At 39.6% G+C, this 26,292-nt stretch overlaps 3 protein-coding genes across 8 annotated transcripts in view; all 3 read left to right on the top strand.

The window, feature by feature from the left end:
- ttyh2l (tweety homolog 2, like) overlaps nt 1–17,543 on the top strand; it is a 32,645-nt gene extending 15,102 nt beyond the window's left edge. Inside the window, exons 4-14 of one of the 2 annotated variants that reach the window (XM_044330154.1) lie at nt 949–1,169; nt 4,533–4,628; nt 7,315–7,387; nt 10,905–10,974; nt 11,095–11,150; nt 12,710–12,802; nt 12,886–12,978; nt 13,690–13,832; nt 13,968–14,045; nt 14,234–14,312; nt 15,769–17,543. In XM_044330154.1, the coding sequence (XP_044186089.1) occupies nt 949–1,169; nt 4,533–4,628; nt 7,315–7,387; nt 10,905–10,974; nt 11,095–11,150; nt 12,710–12,802; nt 12,886–12,978; nt 13,690–13,832; nt 13,968–14,045; nt 14,234–14,312; nt 15,769–15,849 (1,083 nt within the window). In that variant the 3' untranslated portion in view covers nt 15,850–17,543. Of the gene's footprint in view, nt 1–948; nt 1,170–4,532; nt 4,629–7,314; nt 7,388–10,904; nt 10,975–11,094; nt 11,151–12,709; nt 12,803–12,885; nt 12,979–13,689; nt 13,833–13,967; nt 14,154–14,233; nt 14,313–15,768 lie in introns of both variants that reach the window. The other variant, XM_044330153.1, reaches the window with a different exon arrangement.
- A 311-nt stretch (nt 17,544–17,854) lies between these two features.
- Nucleotides 17,855–21,834, top strand: LOC122966937 (charged multivesicular body protein 6-like). Its single transcript, XM_044331284.1, has 8 exons — nt 17,855–18,073; nt 18,580–18,689; nt 18,979–19,066; nt 19,724–19,810; nt 20,226–20,291; nt 20,446–20,526; nt 21,274–21,349; nt 21,458–21,834. Exons 1-8 carry the CDS (start codon nt 18,008–18,010, stop codon nt 21,505–21,507), a joined length of 624 nt encoding a protein of 207 aa, XP_044187219.1. The 5' UTR covers nt 17,855–18,007; the 3' UTR covers nt 21,508–21,834.
- Nucleotides 21,835–23,383: 1,549 nt separating this feature from the next.
- baiap2a (BAR/IMD domain containing adaptor protein 2a) overlaps nt 23,384–26,292 on the top strand; it is a 53,441-nt gene continuing 50,532 nt past the window's right edge. For all 5 annotated transcript variants that reach the window (XM_044330617.1, XM_044330620.1, XM_044330618.1 and 2 more), the window contains exon 1: nt 23,384–23,604. In XM_044330617.1, coding sequence (XP_044186552.1) covers nt 23,533–23,604 — 72 coding nt within the window. In that variant the 5' untranslated portion in view covers nt 23,384–23,532. The remainder of the gene's footprint in view (nt 23,605–26,292) is intronic.

Raw genomic sequence — 26,292 nt, 5'->3', positions numbered from 1 at the left:
AAGTTTGAGAGGTTCTCTCCAGTATCTTTGCTGTTTCTAGAACTTTTCTAGACTGGAAATCTTTTTGTTTTTTTGTTGTTTTTTTTTTCATTCTTGAATCCACCTAAATAGATCCCTAAACCCTAAACTCCCCAACTCTAAAAAATCAAAGACCCTGATTTTCTGTTTCTATAAAATATGTAGGCTTCTTTTTCACGTTTCCACAAATATTACTGATGTTAACAAAGCCTTAACAGTGTTCAAAAGTTTAACTAACATTTCATTTTATAGTGTTAGTCCATGTATTGAAAGAACTGTCAATCAATTTTTCAGTGACAGAAGAGTCCATCCTTTTAATTTTATAGCAGAGTTGCCCTTTTGTTTACATTATAGAGTGGATTGTGCCTTTAATGACGTTTTTTAAAATATCTGGGTCAAGCTACTTTGCTAAAAAGTCTCAATGAAAAGTGGCTGAGTCAGTTTCCCCCTGTCAGCATCGGGCTAAAATTGATCTGTTTCTAGCTCCATCGATGTTATAAAAGTGCAGGCGTTTACTGCGCCACGTTGTTTTTGTTTAAACAGAAAAGTAAAATGTATTTACTTTACTCCACCGTGCCTCCTCCCACTCTGCTCTCACTATCAAAGAACTCTGTGATAACAGGTCTCCCCGGTATTGTTATCAGTATTCCACTCTAACAATTGTTTATCTGAATAAAACACACGGTTGAGGAGAAAAGTTAATCTTTTCCTCGAGAGACTGCTCCTTTGGTTCTTTCACCTTTCTCTACATTTTCAATCTTTGTTTTATGAAGATCCAGTTTTTATGAATTTATTTATGTTCCTGTTTCCCTCTGATCCTGTTTTCTCTCTGACTCCTCTTCACCTCCCTCCCTTATTCTCTTACCCACTACTTCCTATTTTTTTTTTTTCATATTTTCCATTCTCTTATCTTTCTTTTATTTTTTTTAGGTTGCAGGATCTCTGGGTAATGTGGAAACTGGTCTCAAACAGCACCTGCAACGGCTGGATGAGATCTTTGCGGCAAGGTCCGACTACCTCCAAGCCCTGCGCTTCATGCAGCTGATGATCAACAACGTCATCCGAGAGATGACTGCTCTGCCGGACATCAACAAAGCCAATGTTGACTTGGCGGCCATTGCTGATCAAACAGCCTTCATTGAGTATTGCAGGTAGGCAGAGCCGACGTTACTACCCTGGGGCGATTATTTCACTTTGACTGTGTGTAGATGAAGTAAACAAGCTGCTCAGAATGTGACTAGAAGTGATCCAGACAGAAACACAGAGCATATGGGATTTTATTGATCTCCCCCCTGGAATATAGACCGGAAAAGCAATTTTTCCTGATTGCTAAATAAATGAAAGCTGAAATTGAGCTTATTGGATACTGTGCAGTTTGAGCTCTAATGTGTATTGCTCTCACAGAATGTTATGCATGGCAGAGTGGCTATTAGACCATAAATGATCTCCTTACCCGCATACCACTCCTCACATTGATTGCAATTATTATTTTGACGTAGTTCTCTCTTTGAGAAATATGTTCGTTTCAAAAGAGGACTGTGAGAAAGTAAGAGGCCAGCAATGAAATTCAATAAACTGGAGGAAAAAGAACAAGCCCAATCAATAATAAAGTAGTCCAAATGAATAAAATATCCAACATTAATTCAGGAAGGGAATGCTAATTTGTGATAGGACTCCAAAGGCTGCTGCTCCAAACTGTGAGTGTAATTTTTGTCTGTATTTTTTTGACTGCTGCTCACCATAACAACACAAAATCAAATTCCTCATATGTAATCTAATCTACCTACTTGGCAGTAAAGCTAATTCTGACCCTGATTGGCTTAGCTTATATAGCTTGTTTTATTTTTGAGCACATAAAACTTAAAACTTCATAGTTCTTCAGAGTTTTACATTTGCAACCTGTTCATTATCGTACTGTAAGAGTAATTTGGAGTAATTTGCACCACACACTGTCAAATCTAAGCCTTTTCTCTCATATGTTACCAAAATATGCATGTCGCTTACTTGCGTAACTGTGTTCAGGAAGATGATTAACAACACAGTGTATTGATTTGTTTACTTGTTATGAGGCTCATCTCCCTGTGTCTATGGAAAGTTGTGTTAGTCACCTAGCCCCTGGTTATATACAAGACAGGCAGTCTTGGATAACCTCCTCTTCAGCTCCATATTCAGTTCACCATGTTTACAGATGACTTCGGTGTTCTTTTGCATAGGCAGGTTTATTCCAAACCGTTCACCTAAATAGTTAATTCAGCTGGACCTCACATGCTTCTCAGTGGCGAAATCCTTTTATTGCAGTGAAACACACTTGTTGTGGCTGGATTAACCTGCTAGATGGGCTAGAGGCTGCTGAGAGAAACAGGTCCTATGAGCCTTCGAGTGACCCCCAACCCCTGCTACCACCAGTGATTAGCACTGTCCATGCTGTGTGCTGTGCATTCAAAAGTAGAGTGTGCAGTGTACCCAACAAAAACTATAATGTAACAATGTAAATTTAAAAAAAAAATCAAATCTCCAGGTTGTGTCCTTGTTTATTTCTTTGAGAGGAGACTTTTTTGGTCATGTATTTTGATTTAATCTAGAAATATGCTGAGCTATGCTTCTTGGCCATGGAACCAGCAGTTGACAAAACAATATCAGCTCAGAATCATAGAAAGTTTCAACATCTGTATTTCCACTGCTACTAAGGAAACTCAATCTGATGATTTTCTGATGAGAAGGTCTGTGTGATATGGTTAAAAGCTTCAGAACATGTGAATAAGTGGACCTTGAGTTAAAATTGTCAACTAGAAATATTCTGTTAATTTATGTGCATATGAAACTAGAGTTATGTGCCCTTGATGATCTGAGCCTATGCACCACTCGCTATGTGAGTGATGATGGCTGTGGATTTATCTGTATCACATGCCAGCTTAATATTCATGCAGGAGATCTGGCCTACTGCTGTGTTATTTTTTATGTTTTTGTCTTTGACCTAACAAATTTCTTCTCTGTTTTGTCAGTAATTATCAATGTACTGATATGGGGATTTCTTATTTTAGACTGTATAAGGAATGCTTGGGAGTATTACACATATTACATTTTTAGATATGTAAGAAAGTAGTGTTCAAATTGACTCATGTGAAGATCCACAAGATCTAAGAGAACAGATGATCTATGATTCATAACCTTAAGTGTCTGTCTAGCCAGTTATCATGTAAATCCATGTGTAGCAGGATCAGTAGGTGTGTACCTGTAAAATAATTGTTAATGTAAAAAATTACTTCTGTATCATGCACCATAGTCAAGACCTGATTTGGGTGATTGGACAAAATATTTTTTTTTTTTGGTGTATTATTGAGATTTTTACTAGATTTTGGATTTTTCCATATTATTATAACTTCCTGTGTATACGTTCCAACATGTGCTTCTATACTTCCTATTGTATCAGCTCTAATGGTAACATGTATCTCTGATTCCTGTCGTGACAGAGCACAAATAGCCACTGTATGTCACTAGCAGTGTTGTGTCACTGACCTATTCCTATAATAAGTTTTATACATTCAAATTCCTGCATGGCTCCACATGGTGTGTTCTTTCTATCCTGACACCATATCTTCTTTTGGACATCAGTTGCCACTTTGTGCAACCTGACACCAATCTCCTGGGTGCTGATTGGATTTCATGCAACCATTGGGCTATGAACAGCCTGTGGCGGGGCTTTATTGATGAACAGAAAATATTACAGCGAACCCAGTGTTATTCGATTCAAAATGACACCATTCTGTTTTCCAATTTTATGTCCTCCCTTCCCCATTCTGTTTCTGAGCTCAGAGAAACACTCCTGCAGTTCTGCTTATGTAGATAAAGCAAAGTCTAGCCTCTCAGTGGTTTTCTCCATCCATATGCTTTCTTCTTTGTGCAGAGGAATGGCCAGGCTGCAGTACATTTTCAAAGTCTATTAGGATACCAGTAGATGCTTTCGCATAGCATGAGTAAGTAACCCTAGTGTACAGATTTACTACAATAGTGTAGCTACGCCAAAGCAAGTCTGTGTCAATATACAGTATTTTCTGAATTTGCCTGTCTGTGTGACATCCTGAGGATCAATATTTTTGGTCAGTGCTATAAGATTTACAATGCTACTGGGGCTTGTGGAGTTAAGAATGAGTCATAAGCATTCCTGCGTGTTTAGTTGGTTAGAGGACACACACACGCACACACACACACACACTTGAAGTCCAGGCTGAGTGTAGACCAAGGACATTTTCAAAGCTTGAAAAATTAATGTCAATGGATCTGTGGTGTTGAATTATTAAGCCAACAGGGTAGAAATGACCTGAAACAGATGGGCTCTAACTAGGAGACAAGAATGCTGATATACGGCGTACACTGATCTCACACATTCAGTTTCAAACATATGTTTTGCCCGCACTTCCTGAGGCTTGTACATATGCATCAAGAAGTGTGCTGTCAGTAAGTGAAAGTGAGTGATGAGGCTTGTTGTGCTGATGTTTTGTTTTCCTGTGTTGTAGATGGCTGACCTATCTGCTATTGCTGATTCTGGATCTGGTCATCTGCTTGGCCATGTGCTTGGGAATGGCCAAGCAGTCTCGATGGCTGATTATCATGTAAGTACCATGAGAGTGTATTTTCTTCTCATCTTTTTTTCTGGGGCAATTATTGCAGTCTATCTGCACCTGTCCACATTGGACACTGCCTGGATCACAGACCACAGACAGACAGGAGACCAGTGAGCCTCTCTGGCACCATAGAGTCTCTCCATTAACATAACAAACGATAGCATTACATCATCAAATAGCACTGACAATGACACTGTCCTGTTCTTCAGTGACTTTTCACTTTTCAGTGACCTTTTATTTCATCCATATATAAGTTAAAGTAACCTTGTATAGGCTTAGATTTACTCTCATTCACACCAACTGACCAGTTTGCTGAATTCATACATGCTCAGTCTAGATCAAAACCACTACAGTTTCCTCACTAAATAGGAGAAGGAGGTTTAGATTCTAAGAGCAACGAAAGAAATAGGAAGAGGAGGAACATTTGAATTAGTAAATTGCAACCAGTAATTTAAACCAACACTGATGTTTGACAAGCAAAGCAGTCCAGACTTCCCATCCCATTTGCCCAATTTAGTGCAGCCTACGTGTCAGTGTTGGGAGATGATGCCCAGGATCAGTCTTCACATCCCTCTCTGATAGGCCTCACTAATGTCTATTGATCGCCTGAGCAAGTTGAGCCTGCTCTTTTAACTAATTATTAGGTGCTCTTGGGATTATTGGTGCTTTCAAGAAGGTCCAAGGAGTGAGTTGAGAATCGAAACCCTTTGCAGCCTTTATACATCCATCAGGGGGCAATTCTTCCTCTTTATACTCGGTTTATCTCCCTCTAACTGACAGTACTTCCTCTAGCTGCTGCCGGTGGTCACTGAGAAAGTGTAGCGTATAGTGTTGGGTTTTTTTTTAAATGTTTTTTTCATGAACCACCTCCACATTGTTAAGGCCCTGTTGAACTATTATCTCTTTTTGGACAAAAGGGGCAAATAAAACAAGAAGTCTTAGGCAGTGATCTCATTTAGGATCCTAGTGGCCTGAGGGTAAAAACTCTTCCTGAGCCTGTCAGTGCTGGCCTGTTGTATCCGGTACCTTCTTCCCAACCGCAGTAGGAAGAAAAGGCCATTATCTGGCTGGTTGAGATCCTTAATGATTCTCCTAGCCTTATTCTTGCAGCACCTGGTCTAAATATCTTTTAGGCAGGGTAGAGCACTGCCTATTGTATGTTCAGCCAAACAAACCACTCCTTGCAGGGCATTGCAGTCCCGTTTGGTGCTGTTTCTGTACCAGGAAGTGATTTTCCCCATCAGGATGCTCTCAATGGTCCAGGAATAGAAATTCCTCAGTATTTAAGGGGACACTTGTCTGAGGTGAAACAGTCTCTGCCTTGCCTTTCTCACCACTGAGTCAGTATGCGGCGCCCAGGTCAGGCCCTTGGTGATGTCATCACCAAGGTACTTGAAACTATCCACTCACTCCTCCAAGGACCTGTTGATATTAAGGGGGGCATAGTTACTTACATGTTACATGTGATCAGGCCCACCACAGGTGTAACATCAGCAAACTTGATGATAGTGTTGGAGTCCAAAGTGACTACACAATCATGTGTGTACAGGGAGTACAGCAGGGTGCTCAAAACACAACCCTGGGGTGCTCCAGTGTTAAGGATGAGGGTAGAAGAGGTGTGTCTGCCTACCCTCACCACCTAGAAGGAAGTCAAGGATCCACATACACAGTGAGGTGTTTAATTCCAGGTCCTTGAGCTTTGTGATGACCCTGGAGGGAACTATGGTGTTAAACACTGAACTGTAGTCAATATCTCACACAATATCTCCACACCACCCTATCTCTCCAGGTGAGATAGGGTGGTGTGGAGGATGTGTGTTATGGCGTCTTCTGTTGATAGGTTGGGACGGTAGGCAAATTGTAGTGAGTCCAGTGTGCTGGTTAGTGAGGAGCATGTAATCCTTTACCAACCGTTCAACCATACAAAGCACAAAGCCTACAGAGATGAGTGCCACTGGGTCATTCATGCAGGCTGTTCTTGTTTTCTTGGGCACAGGAATGATGGTGGACTTGTGGATATGATAGACTGAGCCAGGGACAGGTTGAATATCATTGTGAACACCACTAGTTGGTCAGCACATAGTTTGAGGACCCGCCCACTGATACTGTCTGGTCCTGCTGTTTTCTTGGTGTTTACACACTTGAAAGCCCTCCTGACGTCATGCCATGATTGACAGAAAGTGCAGATAATCAGAATGTTGCTACTTAAATCCTGCAGAAATTACTAAAGAAAGAGATGGAAAGTCCCCAGACTTCAAATAGTATTATCTTCAGTTGTGGCCTTGTGAGACCTCTACTGAACAATTATTTTGCTTCAACCAAACTTATTTCTGAATAGAATTGATTCTTTTATAAGTCTAGAGCTAACAAGTGAATTCATCAAGGAGTCATGAGTTATTTTTTTCATATCACTCAATAATAAATTGAATTTCAGCTATATCGTCTAATCTATGATGCACCAGTACAAAGTAAGAGTTGGACCTCTTTCTCCAGGCAGATGGAAAATAGTTCCCATGCAAAAGCTGAAAAGAATAAATCAAATTAACTGAATAAAAAAAAGAGCTGACGATGACTGCTACAAAGACAAACTGATTCACCTGCATTGTGTCTTTGCCTGTATCTCCCTGTCATCCCCTCTCTCTGTCTGTCTCTCCTCTTTGGTGTTTTCCTCCAGGATCATCGCTTTTGTAGTGCTGTCTCTGATCCTGAGCTGGGCCTCACTGGGAGCAGGCACTGCTACAGCTGTGGTGAGAAAACAGTCTTTTTTTTTTAAAAAAAATCTCTCTTTAAAATCTTCCTTCTTATTTATTTGTTTTTGATCAAACCCCCGAAAAATGGAACCACTCCTCTTGGAACCAGTTGCTTCTTTTTCACAGAGTTGAACCAATAGACATCTTGGTAGACAGTGGTGGTATTTAGCTTCCCACCACATGCAATTACTTCCCAGGGGTTTTGCTGTCAATAAGCATGTGTTCTAGGGCATCGTTCCTGGTCAAAGTCTGTCTGTATCTGTTTGTTTAGTTGCTTTCACATGGTCAGTCATGCAGTAAAGTTGATTACAAGTCCCCAGTCTTTTAGGTTGATCAACCCTTTGCTCCACTGTTGTAAACAAAGCTCTTTCTAGCTCTTTAATTGCTATCCCTCGTTTCCTCAAAATCCCTTTTATTGTGCTTAGCTTTATATCTCTTTCATTCCTCTTGTTTCTGACAAGTTGCTCTATCTTCCTGACTGTACACCATGTGTTCAACACATCTGGGCTCAGTGTGTTTAATAGAGCTTGTATTAGGGACACTGTCTGGGGTACAAAGAGTAACCCCTTGCCTCCAGCCCTCCTCCATTCCTCTTGTCCACTGTCTCCCTGTCTCTTGCAGAGAGACCTGGTATCATTCTGTGGATTATCCCACAGGATTTGACATCTGGACAGCTGTGAGGCAGTTGAGAGAGAGAGACTGTAGAAGAGGGGGGTGGCAGCTGACTTTAACCTGAAATTAAGTACAAGGGTGTGAAATGCAGACATCTGCTGCGGTTGTCGATGAAAACTGAGCTTCTCTGTAGTTGTAAAGCCAGATTACCAATATCTTGGACTGTTCCTGTGGTTTAGCTCAGCTCATTACTGTAGAACATGACCCTGCATTAAAACCTCTGACCTTGCTGCTACCATGCATCTCCCTGTCATTGTAAGACTGTTTAATTTCCTCAATAACTATACCTGCCTAGTTGTTAATAGAATCAGAATCAGGTTTATTTCCAAGTAGGTTTGCACATACAAGGAATTTGCCTTGGTGTTGTTGTGGCGTATAACAGTCAAAAATATATATCAAAATGGAGTAATCCTAAATAATATTTAAAAAATTTACAATAAAAAGAAAATATGTAAAATATATTCTAAGTGAGAAGAGCTGCTACCGGTTTAAATCTTAAATAGAAGAGAATGAGATGGATGAAATGCACAAAATATTGACCAGGAGTTAACAGTATATGCAGTTTGCAATTAATAATAGTAATACAATTTTATGTAATACAATGTAACATGCCATGTTAGATCAAAGGTCACAGGTGTGCAAATAAAAGATTATGGGGTTTTACGTTAATATAACATGTAATGTCCATGGGAGGTGTAGAGTCTGTGTCAGTGGGGGTCCCAGGCCTTGCAGATGGGAAGAAACTGTTCTTGTGGAGTGAGGTTTTGGTCTTGACAGACCTTAGCGAGGAGAATTTCAAAAAGTTTATGTCTGAGGTGGGAGAGGTCTGCCATGATCTTTGCTACAGGTCCTGGAAGGACGGCAGATTGCAGCCAATCACCTTTTCAGCACAGCGGATGATACGTGATGATGCGCTGCAGTTTGTCCTTGTCCTTGGCAGTTGCAGCAACTTGCCAGATGGTGATGGAGGACATGAGGATGGATTCAATGATGGCAGTGTAGAAGTGCATCGTCGAAGAGCCCAATGAGGGTGGTGTCATCTGCGAACTTCAGGAGCTTGACAGACTGATGACTGGAGGTGCAGCTGTGGACGCAGCCTTGAGTAGAACCAGTGCTGGTGGTCAGGTGTGAGAGGGTGTAGTGGAGGGCCATGTTGATTGCATTGTCTACAGACCTGTTGGCTTTGTAGGTGAACTGCAGTGGATCCAGGAGTGGGTCTGTGATGGCTCTGAGGTGGGACAGCACAAGGTGCTCAAAGGACATCATGACAACAGAGGTCAGGGTGACAGCTCTGTAGTCTTAATTTTCTGTGAACCTTGTTTTTTTGGACACAGGGATGATGGTGGAGGATTTAAAGCAGGCTTACATGTGGCATATCTTAATTGAGGTGTTAAAGTTGGTCAGCACAATGCTGGGGCTTTGGGGTGGCCGGGTAAGCAGCAGCCACTGGAGTGGGGGAGCTGGAGAAGATAGCTCGAGTGAGGGGGGATGTGTTCCTGTGTTCTCATAGTACAGTCATTTAGCCTCTTCCACCGCCTTGCTAAACCTGTATTTCACCTCTTTAAATTCAACCCAGTCCTCCACACAAAAGTGGGTTGTCAAAGAACACAAGCTTAGGTAATGGAATTTGAATGTAGGGTAGAAAGCAAAACAAGCAAGTGAACTTGTTGCCCCTGTACATCATTACTCCAAACTGTGTTGTGCAAAAAACATGGTGCATCTTGAAAGGAAGGTAGATGATGGTGTTGTCCTAGAAAATGCTCATAAATTTATACATTTTTGATGAGACGCGGCATAAACAAAATGTCCCTGCTAGTATAATGAGGTAGAGATGAAGGGTAACATCCAGCAACAGCACCGACATGTTGCTATACAGTTTTTTTGCTGGAAACAAATGTCATATGATTGCAGTTCAGTTTAGGGATGTGTTTATAATCTGAAAGTAAGGTGGGAGTAGTGTCAGTCTTACAATAGAAAGTGGAAATGAAGGTTAGGCACACCTATTTTGTGTCATGTGCTTGCTTCATGTAATCCTGTGTGTTTTATTTTGTTGCATCCTGTAGGGCATGATTTATTATTATTATTATTGTTATTATTATTTTGTTCATTGCTTTGTTTTCTCACCGTTAAGTCCTTTGAGCCATGCTTTACAATGACATTTTGTTGAGAGATATGAATGACATGAAAAGCAGTGGACACAAGACTATATTAGGAATAAATAGCATGAGGGTTTGATTCTGATTCTGCAACACAGCAGATTTCTTGATCCCTTTGAACTTAGCCTGTTATTTTCCCCAGATGTGAATTATGCATGCATGTGAGAAATTATTACGTTTAAGTTATTTTTATTGTTTGTGTTTTTTATTGCAGTCTTTTTATGTTCTGTTGAAGACTAAATGCACACTGAATGTGTGACTTTGACCCCTAATTGTTTACGCATGCACATTAGCAACTCTCCACAGATGAATTAAGGAGTATGAAAATATTTTGTAGATTTCATCCATGGTCAGCAAAGCAAGACATTTTGTACACGGTCAATAAAGCCTGAGATCTGATGCTACATACCATACATTTTTCAGTGTGCATGTGTATTAATGTGTGTGTGTATATGCATGTGGAGGTGTGGGCATTTCATTTCATGGGCTCGCTCGCACCGGAGTTGAAGGGTGATAAAAATGTTGTAAAACGAATAGTTTGTGTTGCTGAGCGTTTGTCAATAACTGCCCAGTGTAAAATCAGTTTTACTCAGTTGCTGCACAAGAAATTGGATCTAGTTCATGGCTTGAATACATTTCAGTCTTGCATGCTTTCAAGATTACAGGGTGTTGTTGTTTTCCTACAGGGCACCAGTGACTTCTGTGTGTCTCCAGACAAGTTTATTGTTAACCAAACCAAGGATTTCCTCAGTGCAGGTAATTTATCGCTACAAATACCAAATGCACAGATACCAGCTCTCTGTCAGTAAATGTTAAAATACAAGGCTAATCTCCCTCCCTGTCTTTTGCTCTTTCCCTTTTTCTCTCACCCTCCAGATGTTGCACACTATTATTTGTTCTGCAGTCCGAATCTACCAAACCCCTTCCAACAGGTACGACCAAAGTCTCAAATGTCTGCTTACACAAGTAGTTGTTTACTGAGAACTCACACACTAGAAAATGTATTGCTATTTTAAAATGAGTTTTTCCTTGTTAGATGCCAGGCAGCTAGATCATTATCGGGTCCTAATCGGGTGTTCTAAAAAATGATCCCCCAACACTAATTTAATTACTTAAAGTGATTTGATTTGAAACTTTGATCAAAGAATATTCCTTTTTGCATATGTGGGTCTCCAAAAATTAGCCGTATCTTTTACCCTGTGCATAATCTCTGCCTTGGGGTACTCTCACTAGCAACATTTCTGTTTATTTATTCAATTTTATATCATGCATAAAGGCAGCCTCTGTACATAGGCAGCTAATGTTATGCTGATTTATTTTGGTGTTCTAAGACATCTGCCCATCACTTGTTGTGTATATGACTTTTCAAAGAAACATTTGAAGTCCTAACATGTTCCAAAGAGCCCAATTATTGAATCCTAATGCTTGAGTTGCAGGTGCATTAAAAAATTGCTTTAAAAATGACTATATAAATGTAACATAACCTTAACAAAAACTGAACAGCGTGAGCATCACAAAACTGGAATTTAATCCAGGGCTGCAATTTGGAAACGACTTAATTTCAAGGTCAGCAAACATTGACATATAACCTTATAAAAAAAGCACAAAACTCCAGTCGTCTTTCATTGTATTTCTTCATTTCTTATATCTTATTGTCTATTACAAACATGGTGTTGGATCTGTAAAGGCTTTGAGAGAATTTTTTGCGAGAGCCATTCGACTTGGTGTGGTAGTACAACCGTGAAGGTCTTTTTACATGACCAGATGCACCGGATGATGATGATGTGTTGTGCTGACTTATAAACAAATTCATGAACAGAAGGGTATAGTTCAACAACTTCCATGATCACCTAATCTATCACTGAACCCAGTGTGAAGCTCTGGGGGACATATTGTGCATTTGATGCCCACTTACAGATGAGAAGGTTTTCTTTCTTGAGGAACGCTCCGGTTTCCCACCACACACAGTTCAGCATTTGCATGGCATAATTTAAAGGAGAAACTATGCTAATTTGATCCAACTACCTCTTATGTTTATAGTGTCCCTTTTTATGAGCAGTACTGTATGCGTGTGGTATGTATTGAGCAAATTCATGGAGTCTAAATCCATGACCAATTATTATTAAAACCCACATGCTTAGTTATTGTCACAGTATCCATTTAGGGATTAAAATGATGCTTGTTAAGTAGGTACGGATAATCTTCTCTCTGATGGCCTAGTTGATAAAAATATTCCTGTTTTGTTTGTGCTTGAGATTGGGTAGTGATATTGGGAGGAGAGACAGTGATTGATGGGTGAGATGGTTGGTGGCAAAGGATAATCTGTCTGGAAAGAAATGTGTCCCCTGTTAAGCGCATTATAGCCTTACTTAACACCAAATTACTTGTTGACACGCTGCTCTTAAACAAAGCTTCCCTTAATATGATCCTCTCATTGTTTGTGGTGGATGTCTCTGCGTGTGTTGCTGGTTGGGTGATTATGTTTTCACAGTCTTTGACAATCTGCCAGCGTTCTCTGACCACCATGCAAATCCAGATCCAGGGTTTGATGCAATTCTCGGTGCCCCTGTTTCCCACTGCTGAGGTAAGTGGCAGGCTGACAGACTATTACACCAGACTGTGGAAAGGTGTGTATCATTCTCTCCCCTTTTATACCTTGTTATACAGAGAGACCTTTTGGGGATCCAGCGACTGTTGAACTCCACTGAGTTCAGTCTACACCAGCTAACAGCTTTGCTCGACTGCCGCGGGATACATAAGGTAAGGTCAGATTCCAACTAGGACACACTTTAATAGTTCTGCTTTGTAGCATTCATGGCACTTGTACCCCAAAGCCACTTAAAAGACCAACTGCACTGATTCTCAGTATACTGCCATGTATGATGTATGTGTATATACACCATTTCAACTGTCAGTGCACTCCATATCTGCTAGACAGGCTTTATTCACCACCCCCAGTTTTTCTGCCTTTAAAGTATAACTTTACTTTTTTCAGGTTTCACATCGTCAGAGTTTCATCTTTTACAGAGTTTTAGACTTTAAAAAATTCAATCTTGAATTAATAAATTGGGTTCACCATAAGCTAAAATAACTGATTTCTTTGTCGGGGTAATGTTAAGGCTTGTTAGGACCGGTTTAGCCATCTGTTGGTTGCGATTAGCATTAGGAAAGCGTCCAGGAAATGTCTGTAACTCAATTAATTGTTTCCAGAAGTGACGTAAAACAAATAAAAATTGAGTCAGCATGCTCCAGCTGCTTATTGTCCATAAACTCCAGTCATCACTTTTTAACTTCAGTGTATGGTGAAATTGAGTGACATTGTCATAATATTGCAGAACCAGGAGATGAACACATAATACATTGCATTCTATCTGAAAGCAAGACTGTTGTTTGTGAAAGGTAATATTTTTTACTGGACACTGACAATAATTGATTTTACTATACTGTGTATCTCTGTGTGTCTGTCTGTAGGACTACCTGGATGCCCTAATGGGTGTGTGCTATGATGGGGTGGAAGGGCTCCTCTACCTCTCTTTGTTTTCTCTGCTGGCTGCCTGCGCACTCTCTGCCATGTTGTGTGCGATTTTCCGAGTATGGACACTAATGGGCAGCAGGTCAGCACCAAGCAACCCCCTTATTCCATAATATACTACCCGCAAAGCTCTCCTGCAAAGTGTTAACGGATGCACTCTCTCTCTTTCTGGATTTGTCTGCATGTGTGTGTGTGCGGATGTACAACTTTCATCCAGGGATAAAGAGTATGATGACATAGATGAAGAGGACCCATTCAACCCCCAGGCGCGACGGATATCCTACAACCCCAGAAGGTCCAACATCCACAGTTTCTGTAGCTATACCAGCAGCCTCGGCAGCCAGGCCAGCCTTCATCCACCTCCACAATCTGCTTCTAATGTCATGCCGCCTCCTGAATACATGTAAGATCAGTAGATGATGACAGTATATTAGTATATGTGTGTTAAATCTCTCACTATCTTTCTTTCCCTCTCTGTGATAGGAATCAGTCCATGCTGTTTGGAGGGAGCCCTCGATATGAGAACGTGCCACTGATAGGAAGAGGATCCCCACCTCCCTCGGTGCGTTGGCCTTATGAGGCCCTAGTGTCCCTAGTGTGATGACGATGACGGCACTACTGACCTCAACACTGCTACAACACTAACAGGAAGCATGCATATTAGCACAATATACATAGCAATGCATATACACTGTGCACAACCTCACATTGTCACAACCTAGTGAGGGGCTTTGCAAGTGAGGGAAGACTGCTCTCTGCTGGCCATTGATTAAAGTGCATTCATCTGTAGTCGAATGCCATCTATATTCATGCAGACACTCTTACTACAAGCTCTAAGCATATGCTCATATCCTCTTCAGAATGGCCTTGGATTGTATTTCTGGTTGTTACAAATGAATGGTCAAGGCTAATTCATACATTTACGTATGTGTAAAATAACCCTGGTTTGGTGTTTGATAAAGACCGCACTTCTGCCTGCTGATGCTCACAGCAGGTGTCTAGTTTTAATGGTAGAGCTCAGCTCATACTCTAAAAGTGTGTGGTGTGTCTAAAGAGCTGGAGTTAAATAATAGATAACACAGATAAATCCACAGTTAAAGTTTCTCTTAAGCAAAGGTTTTTATTTTTTTTTTTTTCTATTGAGTTTTCTGTTTGCTTGGCTGACTCAGTGCTTGGACTGCATTCACAGCGTACCAATGAATTAGCACTTCTTTTAAGGCAGAGTTAGAGAATGTGGACCATTATTTAAGATTTAAGATTGCCTCTAGTTATGTATTATCTACAGAATGTGGTTTTGTGTGCTTAACAGATATGTCTAAATCTTTGGAAAATATATTTGCAGTAAATTAGCAACACTGCAGTGTGTGGATCTATTGAAAGAGCTATATAATTTCTGCTTCGTTTTGTTTTGTTTTTGTTAAACTAGTTTTGTTGCATTCTACTTATGCTTTCATGTGAGCAGTTGAACAAAAGTATATCACTGCTGAATATTAACCAGTGCTTTGTGACTAACCTTTTTTTCTTATTTTCATTCTTTAACTCAGACTTTTAAAAACCGTAAGTTTTCTGTTGTTTGATTTCATTTCCATCCCACTCTCCGAAACACACTGCAGGCTTATTTAATATAGCTTGCCATGCAAAATGTTTGATCCTACTGTATAATGCAAAGCCTAAATACATCCTAAAAGCTCTGTACCCACCCCGGGTTGCTGTTCCACAGTTATGTGACCTTTGACCTTCTGGCACTGTCCACAGAGTGTTTCATGTGAGTGTAACTTATTCTGTGACCCCTGAGTTATGCCCTCTGTCTGCTCTTCACTTGCACTTAAACTCCCTAAACTGTACCAACAAAGTTGATACCATCCCCTGCTTCCACAACCTACTAATTTAAGGGCATAATCACAAGAACATAGATTGGATCACACCATTTTAATGTGTCACTTAAAGATAATATTTTAAAATGCTGTTATTTAAATGCAAATGTATTAAAGTGTGTTTTTTAATAATTGTCTTTGCAGTATACGCCCAGTATGAGGACCGCCTATCTATCTATGACTGATGCCCAGATCAGACACTTTGGGGCTGACCTCCAGGTGTAGCCTGCTACGTACTGAATCCTTTTCAGAAAAGCGCTGTCTGAGACTCTGGGTTCTTACCAAGAAGGCTGTCTTCATGGCATAATCCTGTTTACAGGGGCTACAGTATGCCATCCCAGTCTGAAACATGATAGCAGGCCATATGAGGCAATTACCTCAGTAACACACCAATGCAGTGCTCTCAAAAGCCCTGCGTGCAGTTCTGAACAGAGAGGCCCTATACAGGTTGATCTAACACTGTTGTTGATGTCATGATTTATGGCTCCATACATCATCATCTGCAATGTCCAATGTAAGCATGTATGTGAGCCAAATCAAGTCTTTGAACTGATTGGATCAAAAAATGTTTTGTTTTTTTTGTCTGTGTGTGTTTGTTTGATTTTGCTTTTTCCTATATTCTGGTGGTCTGCATGGATATGATCATCAACATGGTCAGTACTTTGATGTTAAGTGCGATGGCTGAATATGACTAATACACACTCCTTCCATCATGGTATTTTGATTTTTGCAATATCCCTACTCTTTGGAGGTAATTTTATTTCTTGATATTTTAGGCCTTCATGTAATTTTTAATGGTGCCATATGAAATAAAACACCATATTTTTGACTTTTGAAAACAATGGATCATTGTAAAGAGGTCACTGACAGATAACATCGTTTTTTGTTGTGAACAGCCAAAGATGATACTCAGTTGATATGTGTGGTTAATTTTATTTCTCTGTTTCTAGATGTGTAAATGTCACTGGTTTAAGCATCTCTTTTTGTTGTAATACATGTGTTGCATTGTATGACCTGCTTATCAGGGATGAGTGGAATAGTCATAGCTGAGGAGTTGATTGTTTTGATACATTTGGAGACTGTATAGCAGCTGCATGTGGAATATTACCCTGGACTGAATGAGCATAACAGAGTGGATTTTAATTCACATCCAGGGGTTTATAACTGAGCTGTGACACAACCTCAGCAACAATAACCTTCAAGACAGAACTGGTAATATTTTTTTTGTTTACTGTGTTGTAGTGGTATTCCACTCTGAAATAACTGATTACATACACAACCCAGTGCCATTAGATACTGTCAGCTGGTAAAACATGAATGGAATATGAAGAAATTAGTAGTGTGTTTGCATCAACCCACAGTATCCTGTGGGTAAGAAAATGTACTCTTCAGTGTTGGAGAAATAGGCTGTATGCTGTTTTCTATGCTGGATGATGTATCAAACTAAACTGATGTATGACCATAAAATATATTCAACCACATGTGTTATTGTGCCATTATTCACTACTATAACAGCCTGTAGGCTGGACTGTGTCTTGAATAGTTCACAAAATGAACTTATCAGACTTGCATGCAGGGCACGCCAGCTGCCTTCACAGCACAGTAATATAAACAATTCAATAAAAAAAATATTGTTTCCACACAATTCGATAAAAACTGTCCTGTTGAAGCAGTGGGGTATGTGACTCATTTATTTGCCACCAGAGCCCATGTAAATGTGACTCAGAGTTCAGGACCGAAACAAAACTATGCCAACTTCATTAAAAACTGTGACACCTGTAGGTTGAATTGATCAGCCCAGGCATTCTTCCGTCTTCTTGTTTTGTCAGTTATTTTTGCAGTGTCATGATCGCTGTCCAAGGTGCTGATCCTGGATCCCCTGGGGATTTGAGAACTGTCCGTGGTTCTCACCCAGTCAGTTACAGTGATGTCAGGGTGCAAATATGTTGGTTTGAAAGCTTGTCAATAATAAATAATTTCTGCAGTTATAGTGCGTTTAATATGACATTTTTTTGAGTTAATTATGATCATTATCTATCTATCTATCTATCTATCTATCTATCTATCTATCTATCTATCTATCTATCTATGGATATACATATATATATATAGAGAGAGAGAGAGACTGAGAGAGAGAGAGAGAGAGAGAGAGAGAGAGAGAGAGAGAGAGAGAGAGGAGGGGGGGTAGTCCTGTAATACCGTTGACTATGCATGAAATGTCCTGCCTCGGTTGCCGTAGGAAACACGGAAAAACTGTGGATATGGTGGAAGATGGTTAGCTTGCTAGCCGTTTTAGGCTGTTTATTTTCATGGAAAAATGTTTAGTAAGAAGTGATACTTTATCTGCTGATGAAGGAGAATGTGGCGGGGATGTGGCTAAATAATGGGAAACGTTTTTGGGAGAAAGAGTCGACCTTCTCGTGTAACGGAACAAGACAAAGCCATTTTGGTGAGTTGAAAGCGGTGGAAGCAGCAGATTAGTCCCGTTAGATGAATACAAGGCTAGTGTTAGCAGCCTGCAATATGGATTAGTATTAGCCGATGTGTTTACCATTGGATTTCACTGCAGTTAGTCATTAGACATAAATTATTTGTACGAGCAAAATGTTCCCCAACATCTGTCTCTTCAACAGCAGTTGTTATTAAATCGAACACTGAATGGACACAAAACAAATAAAGTCCTTAACCTTGTAATGCAGTGCAAATCAGCCATACACTGAGTATGACCATTGTGAGATATATTCTTAATTTTTTATTAACAAGGCGTCCGATATGTACTGATTCAGCTCTGATCATGTATTAGGCCATACCTATCTGTTTTGTTATTCGTTTGCATTATGTTGAGAGATGTGAACATTGTGCATATTTTAAGGATTTTTTTTGGTCATTGTGTTATGTAGTGTTTTGCAAACTAGTGAGATATTTATTTTTAACTTTACTTTTTTTCCCCCCTAGCAATTGAAACAGCAGAGAGATAAGCTGAAGCAGTACCAAAAGAGAATCACTCTACAATTGGAGAAAGAGCGACTTCTGGCAAAGCAATTGCTAAAAGATGGCAGGAAAGAGTAAGTTTTAACAATACAGAAACATTTTGTCAGTACAGTTCAGATCTGAAATAATAGTTATCACAGTGTAGGTTGACACCACTATGTAGGCAGGTACAGTTATTATTAATTATTTTATTGTATTATTTTTAAACAAATGTGTACAGTCGACCAAAATGCACCTTTTACCTGTACCTCTACAATTGTATCTGGAGAACTCTATGTAGTGCTACACAGTGTGGGCATACCTCAGAAAATCCTAAGAATATCTTTACATTTATGTATTAATTCATTTATTTTTTTATTGCAGAAAGGCTCTGCTGCTTCTTAAGAAGAAGCGGTATCAGGATCAGCTTCTAGATAAGACAGAAAATCAGATTTCTAACCTGGAGCGCATGGTAAGAGTTGATTCCAAGAAAAGCAAAGATTTAGTTCATTTTAATTCAGTTCAACTTATTTATTTAAAAACCAACCTCTCTAATAACTTAGAAAAAAAGGCGATAGCCAGTAAGCCACAGCTCATGGCTACATCTGATAGCTATATCCTTTTTTTTTTTGTGTTTAATGTGTTTAACAAGAAGGACTCCATGTGAATATTAAAATAAGAAATTAACATTTCTAAAGGTGTCTCAATCATTCCACTATCTGACATGGAAGGAAACTCTGAAAGCTCTAATTTAATTTATGATTTGCTTCTGCTTTGTGCTGTAATCTCCCTTTGTGCTATAGCCTAATTCAATCAAGCAGGTTTTCTACAAAATCCAACCAAAATCCAAGCGGTAAAAAACGGGTAGAAAATGATAGAATGATAGATGTGTTGCCATTCTTGGCTGTTTGTTTACAGTGAATTGCTGTTTCAAAGTCAATGTTGTAAGAAATGATTGGTTTTGAAATGTATATAGCATAACCACTGTGAAGTCAATTTTGTTTGGGAACATAAAAACAGCATACTGACTTGACCATCTATAAAAGTTTGCAACTTAGTTGTTTTTGTTTGTTATGCATGCCTTTAAGTTTGCAATTTGAATTTTTCACATGGTAATATTTGTCCACAGGTTCAAGATATTGAATTCATGCAAATTGAGATGAAAGTCATCGAGGGGCTTAAAGTTGGCAATGATTGTCTGAAGAGTATGCACGAGGTAGATATTCTCTTATGTTTTTTTCTTGTCTTTTGTGTTTATAATACAGATTTAACAATCCTGTTAAAGGCATAATAATACCCCCGTAAGCTTGTGATATGTGAGTGTATACTGTTACAATGTCAAACTTCCCACTGATAAGCATGCTTTCTTTAATGTTATCCTTGGGTGAGGATTGAGCAGCAGAACAGAAAGCGTGTGGCTTGTGTTAGCATAGCTAGCACACATTGTTTGAAGATTAAAGGATTAAGAAGCAAAGCCTTGACTATAGCGGTGTGACTGCTGCACATCCTTGGATACAGAGTAGAGATCTTGCCCAGGAAGATTCACGAGCCAGCCAGAATATGTGGAAAACACTTTTCATCCAAAACACTTTTCTTCTGTAACATGGGCTTCCTTCTCTTGTTTGTTACAGATAATGTCAATAGAAGATGTGGAGAGAATCCTGGATGAGACCCAGGAATCAATTGAATATCAAAGGGTAAGTGTTTGCTTGATGTTAGTCAAGTGCACCTACGGTTATTTCGACTTTTCCATTAATCGTTTATTAAAACCAGTATTGTGCACAACTCAAAGTCATTATTATTCATTGGAGATAATGGCCAAAAGCTAATTCACATCTTCTGCTCCTGTAGCAAATAGACGAAATGCTGGCCGGATCCCTGACGCAGGAGGATGAGGATGCTGTTTTAGCAGAGCTGGAAGCTATCACTCAGGTGGGTGTTAAGCTGCATGTTTAACCTTTATTAATACAGATAATGTTTGCTGAGCATGCACGCTTGTTTCCTGTACCAACACCCCACTTCACATTTATAGTTACACACACTGAGGCCTGGTGTAGCTACAGGCTTCGGTTGTTGGCCACTTCCACCACAGCACGTCCAATGGAACAGTGCTGTGGTTAAAGCAGTGAGGAGAGTCAAGTGGGGATTTCATACCAAAACTGCATGCTGGTTTTCTGACCTCAGATTTGCACTGTATCTGTTTCTCAAGGAGGGGAATAATTCTAGCAGAAGTTAGAAGAATTTTAAAGAGAGCCACTGTTATGTAAAAATAGGCTGTAATTTGGTTGATTAATAATTAAAACTTCCACACATTTATTTTTCTCCTTTGTAATCTAATTATTATTCCAAATGACACACACTCCGAAGCCTGTCAAACTACATAAATGACTGTGATTCGGTTTTGAAAAGAGACACTGATTCTAAGACTGGGTTTGTTCCACTTAAACTGATGAAACACATAGATTGTATTGCACTGAAAACTGCATTTGTAGTAGAATAAAATATCTGAATATCTATTAAGACAACAAAGGAATACAGGGGAAAAGTGACACAGTTTCCCTAGTAACAGTTCTAAATGTTTTCTAAATTCAAATGCAGTTTAAATGCTTTGCTCTCCCAGCCATTGAATCTAGTTAGTCTGCATAACATGTGTTGTTTCTGTTCCTTCTACTGCAACAGGGAGAAGATGTAGCACTTCCAGAGGTCCCAACTGAACCAATACCAGAAGTCCCAGAGGCAGCTAAAGCTGGACCAGGTATTGGTGGTTTTATTTCACACTGTGAAGCATTCCTTACATACTTGATATATTTGTATTTGATGCCAAACTGATTGTATTTCCTTTTTTTTTGGCTTTGTCTTATAGAGAGGAGAGAAGCAAAGGACAAGCCAGACAGAGAGATGCTGACAGCGTAACAGACTTGATTTGTGGTTTATATTCAGTGTTGACCTCCCATTACAGTAGGCTCTCTATGTCCTGATGGGGATTCTGTTAATTTCAGTATTTCATCCTTCATTATTAGTGGGGACCTGCAGATCGTATTTGGGTTTGCTGCTCCCCTCAAATAACTACATAAATGAAGTGAAATGTTCTTTTCCTCTGTGTCTGACATGCATTAGAAAAGTGATGTCACATTGTAACTGTACTGGTTATGGCATAACTGAAATTACAAGACTCATTTTTAGATGTTTTACACATAAAATTCAGTTGTTTCTACGTATTAAATTAAGTTGTGGCAACAATATGTTTTCTTGATTTTCCTTTCACAACCTGATTTACCTTAATTTTTCTGACTGTTTTTTTTAAATGGCATGACAATAAAGATTCTATGGCTCTCTTGTCATTGAATCTAATACTATTTTATTCCTGTTTTCAGAGTGTGTAAAACGCTTTCTCCAGAAGGGGGCACTCCTTGCTAGTTTTTTGAATCGACAGCATACAAAACAGGTGTCTTCATTCACATCCCATCAGTGAAATGTGTGTAGTTATTGACAGAAAGTAGAAAGCTCATGTTGCTGATATGTGGGACATGTTTAGACAAGAAAGCCAATATACTATTTACAATCGTACACTAAGTGGGCACTTAGTCTCTAATTAGCATGTACAATGAAGCTAACACAAATTACCCACTGTGAGAAAAACATCACCTATGGTGTTACTGATAACAGTCAGAGTATGACTAGCTTATGGCCTTACATAATGCAATTATATACATATAATATTTTGTAAACAGAAAGGAGATAAACTTCATGGTGACAACTGCACTTCACAATCATTTTATAGGTTACCTAAATTAGACAATTTGTGTGCACAGAGGCTGTCAGGGACAGGCTGAAGAAAGAGCAAAATGCATGTGCGTGGTCCTCTGAAGCATACAAGTGGAGGTGGTACACTGGGGGGTGGGTGTCTATACCGTAATTATGTCTGTTATGTCTTTTTGGCTGACTTGTTTTCATTTAGAGCATTCTTTGTCACAATAATACTGTTTTAACATGGGGGGAAATAGGTTAGATTTGCTATTTGAAAAAGACTCATGTTCTGAAGACAAAAATAACCAGCGGTAGAAGAAGTATTTTGGTCCTTTTATTAGGTAAAAGTAGCAATACCACAATGTAAAAAAGTTGAGAATCCAAAATGTTACTTAGATGTAAGTGCATAAGTATTAGCAGAAAAATATACTTAAATACCTATCAAATCAGTCATTTTTATGCAGTAGAGTGGCCCTGTCTGTGTTATATTAAACAACATTTGATTTATTATACTGATTGTAATGTTGAAACAACTTTTAACTTTTCCCATAGGCTAATTTTTAAATGGATTCCAATCATAGAATAGGCCAAGCTCTTTAAAGCAAAAACCGGAAGTGTCAATATAGGCTCATTATAATTACATATATATATTTTTAAGGATAAGAACAATATTTCAAAATATGATGGTATTTATACAAAAACACATTTGCCTCTCTATATTATAGGAATGGTGGAGCTCAATTGGTACAGAAATATGGGGGCGGGCTGCAAATCTGCACTTTCACAAGATGGTGCTGCATTGCAATACTGTGGGAAATATTGCATTTGGCTGTAAGCGCGCCTGTTTCGCTCGCTTTCCGTGCACTGATTCTTTAGATCTACAAAATCAATGAAGTGTATTAAATGTTGCATTATCCTGATATGTGTTTTTACACTATTTCTAACTGAACACGCACCGTGCATCTGAGACTGCCAGAACTACCGCGGAGCTCTCGTAGAGTCCCTGAAGGCAGCAGCGGGCTGTCAGTGCGCGCTGGAGAGGGAAGGTGTGTTTAGTTGGAGTGGGGCTTCGGGAGCGCAGCATCGTCTCACTCTCACGGGCGCATTTCCTCGCCTATTGTTTTATTAAATTCCTGTATTTACCCTCCCCCCTTTTTCACACGGATACACGTTTGAAGGAAAAAAACGTTTATGGTCCTGGCTGAAGATTTCACGATGTCTCGCACCGACGAGGTTCACCGCTTTACGGAAAATGTCTATAAGGTAGGGTTCAACTAATTAATAAAGTTTTGCAGTGCCTCTGTTAATGTGATTTCAGCCGTCAGACACAGTCTAATTCCATCATAAAGCCGAATTTATTATTCATTGATCAAATCGTCGCACTCGGTGCCTCATGGTTTTTTTCTTCGATAATCTCTTTAGGGAGAGGCGCAGTAGTTCAGTTGGTTGATTGTTTGATCAGTTGCCAATCGACCAAAATGATCTGTATTTGGGGTTTTTTTCCGCCTCCATATTGCTACTTTTGCGCAACACTTTTGGTGATAATTGATTTGATAATGAAGACAGAATTGCAGCAGTGCTTGCAAAGTGTAAGTCACTCATTCACTCAGTCACTCACTTAGCCTATCCTACATGTAGGCCCATGTAGGCTATTCCCTGGATTCTTGTAGATTTCTATAGTTCTCTTGCGGAAATAGGGACGCATTGCATTCCTGAAGTCAATGTTTGAGGGCAGAGGGCTTCTCTGTTGCAACAAGTAAACATTTACCCCACAGGGATTTCAACATTCAAACACGTTCTCTACCTAAAAAAAAAAAAAAAAACCTGTTTGAACTTCGCATGCAATTGTAGAGCCTCACAAAAAAAGGATTAAAAGGATTATTAGCAAAACGGAAGGGCATAAAATTACAGAATATCTTTATACCAATGGATCTTTCTGTAAGCCAGGAGGGAAAGAAAAATGTCCATCACAGGTGCCTAAATTCCAAAATGATGTCTTTAAATTGCTTGTGTTGTCTGATAGTCCAAATCCAACATGTATTCTGTTGGCATGATATAAAACAGAAACAAGATACATATTCTTTTCATATCTGAGAAACTGGAACGAGCAAAATGCATGCCATATTGTTTGATAAAAGACTTGGAAAATGCATTGATTATCAAAATGGTTGACAATTTTCCGCACTAACTACTGTATAATTCATTAAAACTTCCCAAAGGTTATTGCTGGCTTTGGTTCACTACCTTTATTTTTTTAGAGTTACAGGCACCTCCTGATGGATTGTTAACAAAACTTCCTGTTACGAGAACACCACACCTGTGTCTGCATTGTGATAATCTCAGGTTTCTATTTTGATTAAAGCTAGCTGATACCGAAGGAGATCTCTGTCAAAACATTACAGTTCATTATTTATACATAATAACTAAATGTTACTCTACTTTAAACAACCCCCACACCCTCAGGCAGCAGTAGTTCCCCTAACAGAAGGCCATAGCTCCAGAGCAGGTAGAAGGGAGCTGCTCATTGCCCTGCAGGGAATAGACATCCATCAGAAAGGAGGTCAGATGAGCAGAGACTGACTGACTGACTGGTGCTTCTTTTAGAGCCAACATGGGAAGCAAATTTTTCAGGTGGCTATTTCTGTACTGAATTGTTCGTGTGCGATGCTCTGTTGGGGGTTTGTCCGAGTGTTTACACCTACTGATATGGGTTAATCAACATAGACGTGTTGTAGGTGTATGGATACTGAACCCTCTGCAGATGCTCTTGCTCATTCAAGTGCAAGCCCAGCACTGGGTCTATGTCTCTGGGGTGAAGACACCCCCGTCAGAGCCCTGACAGCTAGGAACGCTGATAGGCACTGGAGTGGAGAGACAGAGTCCCTCTTCCACACAGCGGATCTGACCCAGTGGCAAAGGCTAGGAGGTCAGAGAGGATGTTATCTATAGTCACTGCTTATTTGGCACTCTTCTCGCTTTCTGCACCGACCCTACACTGTAAAAGCAAGTTTCTTAGTATGCTTTAATATTTAAAGGGATGGGTTTCTTTTGACTCCAGCCATAAGGTTCTGTCAGTATACCCTTGAAACCACACTTGGAGTAGAAAGAGATGGTGTTTATTATTAAGCTGAGCCCATATTTGGCATGTTTGGTCACTGAACTCTGTGCTGCTATTAGTTTGGATGCTAAATGACACTTAGTCTGAGGTGGAACTGTAGACTGTCAACATAAATTTCAGGGTATTGTTAGCCACACTGAGGCAATGGTGAAGCTGCAGGGCTTGTTACATAAGTATTAAAATTATATTACTTATATAAGTAATTGAAAAGATGCAAATGTATCCAAAATCTGAGAGTTCACCCCATCGCACAGACAGGTCAGCACAGACAGTAGGGCACAATTATTGGATATTTCTTACTGCTGTGCTGCATGGGACTCAAATATACTTATCCACCAAAGTTTTTATATTCACATTCATACTACATACTTTTTACTTGTTGTACCTTTTTACCTGTTTTAATGGAGTCACTAATTATTTGCAGTTTGCTCCGATGAGTAAACATGGAGACTTCAACTCCATCACTGACTTTTGGGGAAAAATGAAACTGACATGCACATTTGAATCCCACTGTAGACAGTAATTGTGTTTGTCTGCTTTGCGCACATGCAGACATCTCCTAAAGAAGAGGAGATGTAAAAACATATGGCAGCACTGCAGCCGGCAGCTGGGCAGGTACTGAGTAATCGCAGGGGAGAAGAGGGGGGTAACTGCACTGCTGTGACTCATGTTAGCCCAGTTGAGTGTGTGTGTTTAACAGGGCTGGGACTGTCAGCACAAAAAGGGTGAGACAGGAGTTTCAGAATCTCACTATGAATGTTGTTCCTGTGATAAAGGCCAGAGGCACTCCTTGGGTTTTTTTTTTTAGATGGCTTTATCTTAATCAACAGGGG

Source organism: Thunnus albacares, chromosome 17 (assembly GCF_914725855.1).
Source record: "Thunnus albacares chromosome 17, fThuAlb1.1, whole genome shotgun sequence".
NCBI classification, from domain to species: domain Eukaryota; kingdom Metazoa; phylum Chordata; class Actinopteri; order Scombriformes; family Scombridae; genus Thunnus; species Thunnus albacares.
Note: the sequence above shows the minus strand (reverse complement) of the source record. Positions and strands in the feature narration are given on the sequence as shown.